Source organism: Triticum dicoccoides, chromosome 3A (genome assembly GCF_002162155.2).
Source record: "Triticum dicoccoides isolate Atlit2015 ecotype Zavitan chromosome 3A, WEW_v2.0, whole genome shotgun sequence".
NCBI classification, from domain to species: Eukaryota; Viridiplantae; Streptophyta; class Magnoliopsida; order Poales; family Poaceae; genus Triticum; species Triticum dicoccoides.
Window position 1 is genome coordinate 543,070,036 of NC_041384.1, and position 8,416 is coordinate 543,078,451.

The following is an 8,416-nucleotide window of genomic DNA, read 5'->3' on the forward strand; positions in this document are numbered from 1 at the left end:
AGAGAACCCACAAACTATCTCTTGCATGCATTTTGTTCTTTCAACATTTACCCTGCTCTTTCCATACCTTACTCCAAATCCGATTTCCCATGAATAGAGATTGTAATAATCATAGTTCCTGTAGTTGGTAGCAACTTCGATTCACTTGGGGAAGCTTATGATTATTACAATCTCTAAAGGGCAGCCCCAGTGCATGTAGCTCCCGCTTGCGCAGGGTCAGTGGTCGGACCCTTCCCCAGACCCTGCGCAAGCGGGAGCTACATGCACTGGGGCTGCCCTTTAGAGATTGTAATAATCATAAGCTTCCCCAAGTGAATCGAAGTTGCTACCAACTACAGGAACTATGACAGTGTCACTTTTCTTCTCTGCATATCGACGAAATATTTTTTTCCAGGGCACTCATCCTTGCAGCACATGGTTGACGTTCTGAAGGTGCACGACCGACACGGACTCTGCAGTATTCAGAAATATGTATTTCAAAAAATGCTTCACTGCGTTCGATGTTCTCTGCATTATGTATGCATGTTCCCAAATTTTGTTTAGTTACTTTCAGAAGAGCAATTTCCCCCTTATCAATCAAATATAAGGAATGTTCAGAGTGTGGTATACCTTCGTGTCCATCGAGGGGATGTAGGGCCGTCTTTGTGTGAAGATTGCTGGGAGGTTGGTGCTGACAGGGCCACTCCATCGCAAGTGCTGTGCAAATATAATTGTACGGTGACTGCCGCCTCTCCAGCATCTCCAATGCTGGACTCAGCAGCCGCACATACGAGAATTTTGGTGATTCCGGCGGTCACAAATGGGTCTCCGCCGGCGAGATCCGGCAGGGGAAATCTAGGTAAAACAAAGCAGCACAGGAATAGGATGGTGGTCTACGTACTTCGGATTCCACGGAGGAAAAGAATGGGGGCGGGAAAATTTACCTGTCAACTGGAAACTCGATTGAGTCGCCTTCGGCGGTGGCCATCGCCATAGCCATGAGCTTCTCACCTTAGGCGGCGCCGGAACGGAGAGGATAGATTGCTTTTACTTTTCAATCGCTGGTCTGTCCAACACGGGTCCCACAATCTGACATACACCTACCGTTCGGTATACGCCGTCTGCGGGACGGACGCAGCCGACGGGGATGGTTCTGTACCACGAGAACGGACATGTACCAATGGAACATCATACTCGACGGTCGTCTGTTGTACGTTAGTTTAGACGCGTCCGCCGTTTTCGCGACCGTACTCGACTTGTTCCCATACGATCGCATTTAATACAATCAGCAACGCGTCCTGCAACTGTTCGTCCACTTAGCAGGAGCGCGCGAGCTCGTCCATACCAACGCCATTCTCCTAGGCTAAATTAGCTAACTCTTCTAGTAACTAGTAGTGCATATTTTAGTTATTTGGTCGTATGATTTGCAGTAGGTAAATCACCTACTGTTTCCCTTGGGTAAATCACCTACTTGGACGGCTTGGTCAAAAGTTACCATTTCAAGATAGTGAAGGGTAATCGGGTGAGCAGGAGTTATAATCGCCCAGCAGCTACACATGTGCAAGCAATATCCCTATCCCGGAAGCAACGATCTCCAATACATGAACGTGATTGAACATGTCTGTTAACTTGGGTGCAAAGATCGGCTAGCAGTTAATCTGTACGCGCTCCGAATCCCTCCGTAGCAACATGATTCTGCAAGTGGTAGTAGTACTCCGTAGTATTGTTTTCTTTCTATTGACTGCATCTCAGCAATTAACTAGTCGTGAGAACCTTCCGGTCTTGTTCTGTTAATCCCCCTAGCCAGCTCAAGGTTTTTCCTGGCACGCTTTGCAAGCAAAGCAAAGAAACGACGCGAAAAACTACATCCCGACCTGTTTGAACACTTGACTTCGTTCAACTGCAAGAACAACCAGGTGCGAACAAATAATACCGATGAGCATAATCACATAATACCAACGCGTCACTCCAAGCAGAGAACCACAACATCAACGTAACTCAAAGCGAAGAACACGCTAGTTCAACCAAAGTCATACAATAAGGCAGTACCGTGCGCGCTAAGAGCATTTAGCATGTTTCACATGCCTCAGTGGAGCAAAATTTTATTACAGCCAACAAGATCCCTAGTGTTCCTCAAGACTAGCTAATAACTGTATTTAGAAGAAGCTTGGGCTGCCGGTGCAGCTTTCACTTCTTCACCTCCTCGTACTCGGCCTCTGGGGCCTGGTCACCTCCGCCCTGCGACCCTCCTTCCTGGGAACCACCACCAGCCGCGCCGCCTCCAGCCGCACCACCACCAGACATGTGCTCCCCGATCTTTGAGACCGCCTTGTTGGCCGCTTCCATCTTGCCCTTTATCTTCTCGATGTCGTCAGAGGCCATCTCCGCACGGAGATCAGCAACTGCTGTCTCGATCTCGGTGGCAACCTCCGCCGGGATCTTGTCCCTGTACTCTCCCAGGCTCTTCTCGATGCTGTAAATGGTGGTGTCTGCAGTGTTTCTGATGTCAATGAGGGCCTTGCGCTCCTGGTCCTTCTGTGAGTGCAACTCAGCCTCCCGCACCATCTTCTCGATCTCTAACTCAGAAAGCCCACCGGACGATCGGATGGTGATCTGCTGCTCCTTTGCGGTGGCCTTGTCCTTTGCAGAGACCGTCACGATTCCGTTGGCATCAATATCAAATGTGACCTCAATCTGTGGCAGTCCTCTTGGGGCTGGTGGGATGCCCACAAGATCAAACTCGCCAAGAAGTTTGTTGTCTGTTGCCATCTCACGCTCACCTTGCAGGACACGGATACCCACTTGCGTCTGGTTGTCAGCAGCAGTTGAGAACACCTGCAGAGAACACAGCCAGAATAGGAGGAGCCCCAGAGAAGAATCAGACATGAACAAGTAAATCAAATTCCAAAGAAAACTTCACTAAAAAACACATTTTAAGGATCTATTGTAGATGGAAATTAACACTATAATGAACAAGTAGGTACCACGAAACCATGCAATGCGCAATACCAGACTCTTCACAGGAAGCCACCATAAAGACTTCCAAAGAAGATAAAGCGCCCTAACAGAGCTACACAATCCCAATGATAAAATTGTTGGATGCACGGGAACAAACATTAAAGGCACCAAAGTGTTCTACAATAAAGCCATATTCACTGACCTGGCTTTTCTTTGTGGGGATTGTAGTGTTCCTGGTTATCAGTCTGGTGAAGATACCACCAAGAGTCTCAATACCAAGTGAAAGGGGGGTTACGTCAAGGAGAAGAAGCTCTTTGACATCTCCACGGAGAATGCCACCCTGAAGAGCCGCACCCATGGCAACAGCTTCATCTGGGTTGACTCCTTTGCTTGGGGCCTTGCCGAAGATTTCTGAAACCACTTCCTGCACTTTGGGAACCCTTGTCATACCACCAACAAGAAGGACCTCATCAACTTCCTTTGTGGTTATGCCAGCATCCTTCAAACAATTCTTGCATGGGTCTCTAGTCCTTGCAATGAGACCATTCACCAAACTTTCAAACTTTGATCTTGTCAATGTTATATTCAAATGTTTTGCTCCAGCAGCATCAGCCGTGATAAAAGGAAGGTTGATCTCAGTCTGTGCAGTTGATGAGAGTTCAATTTTTGCCTTCTCAGCTGCTTCACGCAACCTTTGCAGAGCTAGTCTGTCTTTTGACAGATCAATATTATCAGATCTTTTGTATTCACTGACTAGGTACTCCAACAGAGTATTATCAAAGTCTTCTCCACCCAGGAAAGTATCGCCGTTTGTTGCTTTCACCTGACAGCAACATAAGCAACACATCAGGAAAAAGCATGAAATATATTATCTGACATTTCTAGCTATTGAAACTTACTACTACCTCCGACCCATATTACTTGTCACTGAAATGGATGTATCTAGATGTATTTCACTGCTAAATACATCTGCCTGAGCGACAAGTAATATGGATATGAGCGAGTACTAAAAGGTAGTACAGAGTTATAGATACCAACCTCAAAAACTCCATTGGAGATCTCAAGGATGGAGACATCGAAGGTACCACCTCCAAGGTCAAATACAGCTATCAAACCCTCCTTGTTGTTTGTTCCATAAGACAGAGCAGCAGCAGTTGGTTCGTTGATGATCCTTTGGACATCAAGTCCAGCAATTCGACCAGCATCCTTGGTTGCCTGCCGCTGGGCATCATTGAAGTAAGCTGGAACTGTGATCACAGCCTTTGAAATAGACTTGCCAAGGTAAGATTCAGCGGTCTCCTTCATCTTGGTCAATACAAATGCACCAATCTGGCTCGGTGAGTACTGCTTGCCATCTGTTGTTTCAACCCAAGCGTCACCATTTGGAGCCTTCACAATTTTGTATGGAACCATTTTCATCTCTTTCTGCGTCTGTGGGTCATCAAAGCGACGCCCTATCATACGCTTTGTACCAAAGAAGGTGTTCTGTGGATTGGTAATTGCTTGACGTTTGGCTGGTGTTCCGACAAGCCGCTCACCCTTCTGACTAAAGGCAACAACTGATGGTGTCGTCCTAGTGCCTTCTGAATTCTCTATCACTTTTGCATTCTGCGGTATATTATTCGTTTATTAAACAAAGTTAAGTAATGAGCTGAAAAGATAGAATTGCAGAAAGAATATAGAAGGTCAATCACCTTTCCCTCCATAACAGAAACACATGAATTCGTTGTTCCCAAATCAATCCCAATAACCTCATTTCCAAGTGGTTTTGCACTGTAAAAAGAGAACATGGAGAAGTTAGATGCATGCTGCAAACGTCTCCATCAGATTGTGTAAACAAGGGCGAGGTTATTACCTGAAAGCTCTTGCAAGACTTCCCCATCTTGAACCGACGTTTGCACTGAATGTTGATTGAATAACGTTCGTCAACTGAAACACAAGTTTAATGGTCAGTCATCAGACAGTAAAATGGAACAGGAAATATGTTGCTTTACAACTTAATATATAAAGCTGAACTATTAAGAATGTTAAGATTTATGTTGGCAGATTTATGCAGAAATCAAAATCTGCATAAGATTAACACAGATGATAAAAGAAAAATCTAGAAAGGGGACCAAAGACACAGAGAATGAGAACTCCTAACTTGCATGAGAATTGAGAATGTAACAGAACAAGGCAGGTTTCACAATTGGGTAACTAGGGCAGTATATCATTATATATCCCGTATACTTGTATTATTTCAAGCTCAGATGATGATTTAGCGAGATTTTCATGTGATCATCAAGAGATGCATTGGTTGATGTCTTGACAGAGATAGGATGTCATGCCCACAGCGTTAGACTGTGTGGAACAAAGTAGATTGTCAAGGAGACATGCAGAACATTTGCAGAAAGATGGAGGTTGAACTTATTTCTTGATTTACTAATATGACAACCATGTCGATTTCCACGATGAACTGCTACAACCTTGATCTGCACATGCTCTAATGCTAGCTAAACAGCATATGTAGCACAGATCCACTTTTTTTTTTGGAAAAGGGGGGATTCCCCGGCCTCTGCATCAGATCAATGCATACGGCCTCTCTTATTAAACAAATAAACAGGTTCTGAACAAAGGTCTTACAGAAAAAGGAACCAAAGCAGCCTATAGCTCACATAGAGCATCGACTGCAAGGCAGAAATGAGATAAGCCACAACCCGGCTGGCAAAAACAACGGAACCGCTCTGCCTACAGCACGTTTTCCTTCTTACAAAGCCCTGTGCACAAATAAAGCAACACAATAACACGGCTAATGCTAAGCCAAATCGCCAGCCAGCATAATATGTACATACATCCATAAAGGCAAAGTGCCCGTATATCACTATATCATAGGAACGAAATCCGAACATGGTCAAGCAGTAGCGGTGGGAATTCCGACTACCTCGGCTCGGTTTCGAAGATATTTAATCACTTCCTTTTTCCGAAAATGAAAACCGAGTTAACCTGCAGGCATCTGGGAACCCGAAGTTCGGTTGGGTTTTCCGGTCAGACGGAGGTAAATCTAAAGCGGCGCGGAGAGGCGCCATGGACGGAGGCCCGACTAGTAGAGGCCTAGGGTACTGAGGTCGGAGGGAGCCTCGGGCGACATGGCCGGAGAGGAAGCTCCGCGACATGGTCGGAGCACAGAAGGTAGGACTAGACTCATGTAGGAGGTGACAAACTAACCGGTGAGTGGTGGCCGAAGCACCGGTCCGCCGTGGAGCGGAGCGCCATCGCCGATCGCCGCATCCCGGACTGCCTGCTTGTTCCTCAGCTGCTGGCGGCTAGGGTTGGGGATGGGAAGCGGCCGCGTGTATTCTGGGGTTCTGAGAGGACGGGAGTCTAATTATTGAAGAGGAGCAAATGGGCGACATGGGCCTTCATTGCCGGATCTTTGGACAGTTGGGCTAGGAAACTTTCCATTTATTTTGGTCACTCCGGTTAAACTGGCCCAAGAATGATTAGCCACTTTTTTTTTCTACGCTTCCCTCAGAAACGGTTTTCCATATGCCAATGGATTTCCTTATATAATTTCATGAGCTCTTTTGCGGTGGCTATACATTCCATATTATTTAGAGAAGACAACTTATAGATTTCAAAAAAAGACAACTGATATTTTTTTGAATAAAAGGAACTATTTGTTTTGAACTATAAAAGACAAAAAAATATGTTACACAGATCATCTCTTACAATTATTATTTTTTAGAGACATACAAATGTTCACATACACGCACACCTATGCGACATGCAATAGCGCTAAAAGAATAATGCCATAAAGCATCAAATATAAATTTAGAAACTTGCAACCACATGTGCCAAGTCTAATAGGACTTGTACTCGGCTGGGCAGGTTCCACCATAGAGAACCTAGCCAGTTGAGCACACCGATCTTTAGAGCAATAAATGTTTGCATCCTCCTACAAGTATGAGATGATTAAAACTGTAGAAGATTATGCAACTCACGATATATTAATCGGGTGTAATATGCACATATATATAAGTACATAGGGGAGCCACGTCCTCAACTATACATGGAAGGAGGGGGGCTTGTTGTACAAGAAATACACATGCAATATCTACATCTCAACACCCCCCCCCCCCCGCAGTCGAAGCAGCACCATGGTCGACGCAAAGACTGGATCAGAACTCCTCGAAGGACGTGGTAGACAAGCCCTTGGTCATGATATCAGCAAACTGTTGGGAGGTAGGGACATGTAGCACGCATACATGACCAAGAGCTACCTGTTCCCGAACAAAATGGATATCAATCTCAATGTGCTTGGTGCGTCGATGATGAACCGGGTTGACGGAGAGGTAGACTGCGGGGATGTTGTCACAGTAGACAATCGTGGCCTTGTCAACCGGAGACAAGAGCACATGTAGAAGCTGGCGACAACGCGGTACTCCGCTTCAGCGCTTTAGCGAGAGACAACGGGCTGCCGCTTGGACGATCAGGAGATGAGTGATGGTCCAAGATAGACGCAATAGCCAGAGGTCGAGCGGCGCGTGTCGGGGCAGCCGGCCCAGTCAGCGTCAGAATAGGCAGTCAAGTCCAGAGAGGACGAAGCCTGAAGTGACAACCCGAGATCCAAGGTGCCCCGGATATAGCGAAGAATGCGCTTGACCGCGGTCTAGTGAGCATCACGAGGAGTATGCATATGGAGGCACACCTGCTGCACGGCGTACTGAAGCTCCGGACGAGTAAGGGTGAGGTACTGAAGAGCACCAACAATCGACCGATAGAACGGAGCATCTGAAGCTGGAGAACCATCTGTAGCAGAGAGCTTGGTCTTTGTATCGACAGGCGTGGCAGCCGGTTTGCAGTTAAGCATCCCGGCACGATCCAGAAGCTCATGAGCATACTTCCGATGATGAAGAAAGAAGCCATTTGCTCGGCAAAGAACTTCGATCTCGAGGAAATAGTGCAGAGGACCTAAGTCCTTAATGGCGAACTCAGCATGAAGACGGTCAGTGAGCTATCGAAGAAGAGCAGTCGAGCATGCTGTCAAGATGATATCGTCGACATAGAGCAGCAGGAAAGCAGTGGCATCGCCCTGGTTGTAGACAAACAGTGAAGCATCAGAGCGAGTGGAGCGGAAGTCAAGCTGATGAAGAAACGTTGCGATGCGTTGGTACCAAGCGCGAGGAGCCTACTTAAGCCCATTGTAACGCCCGGATAATCATGTTACAGTAATCCCATGCTAATCATGCCATGTCACCTCGGTTACTGTTGCTAACCTCGCAATGATTCGAGACCGTTTCAAAATTTAAATTCTAAAAATGGCAAACAACAAAAGTTTTCTAACATTGAAATAAAAATGTTCGGATTGTGCAGTTAAATGCCTAGGTAATTATGGTGTAGAAGACACAATTTTCTAAAGTACCTAAATACCCTAAATTAAATAAAACAGAAAAGGAAAAGAATTAAAAGAAAAGAAAATACAAAAGAGAAAAACTAAACT

The 8,416-nt window shown here is 45.9% G+C and overlaps 2 protein-coding genes across 4 annotated transcripts in view; both read right to left on the reverse strand.

Moving 5' to 3' along the window:
- Positions 1 to 1,034, reverse strand: part of LOC119269064 — a 1,789-nt gene extending 755 nt beyond the window's left edge. The window contains exons 1-3 of one of the 3 annotated variants that reach the window (XR_005133433.1): positions 924 to 1,022; positions 610 to 747; positions 392 to 452 (exon numbers count right to left, since the gene is read on the reverse strand). Coding sequence is in view for 1 of the 3 variants with exons in the window: in XM_037550809.1 (XP_037406706.1) it covers positions 610 to 834; positions 924 to 979 (281 nt within the window). In the remaining 2 variants the exon portion in view is untranslated. Of the gene's footprint in view, positions 1 to 391; positions 453 to 609 lie in introns of those variants that run through there. The other 2 variants (XM_037550809.1, XR_005133432.1) reach the window with 2 other exon arrangements.
- A 908-nt stretch (positions 1,035 to 1,942) lies between these two features.
- Positions 1,943 to 6,289, reverse strand: LOC119269065 (heat shock 70 kDa protein, mitochondrial-like). The gene is made up of 6 exons (XM_037550810.1): positions 6,142 to 6,289; positions 4,793 to 4,866; positions 4,632 to 4,710; positions 3,976 to 4,545; positions 3,140 to 3,760; positions 1,943 to 2,814 (listed from the first exon to the last, which is right to left on the reverse strand). The coding sequence occupies exons 1-6, from the start codon at positions 6,202 to 6,204 to the stop codon at positions 2,167 to 2,169; spliced, it is 2,055 nt and encodes a 684-aa protein (XP_037406707.1). The 5' UTR covers positions 6,205 to 6,289; the 3' UTR covers positions 1,943 to 2,166.
- Positions 6,290 to 8,416: the final 2,127 nt, after the last annotated feature.

Coding starts and splice junctions, on each gene's coding strand:
- LOC119269065 (XM_037550810.1), bottom strand. CDS start 6,204: ATGCGGCGATCGGCGATGGCGCTCCGCTCCACGGCGGACCGGTGCTTC. Junction 4,711..4,792: donor AGTCTTGCAAGAGCTTTCAG/GTAATAACCTCG, acceptor CTCTTTTTACAG/TGCAAAACCACTTGGAAATG. Junction 3,761..3,975: donor TCTCCAATGGAGTTTTTGAG/GTTGGTATCTAT, acceptor TGTTGCTGTCAG/GTGAAAGCAACAAACGGCGA.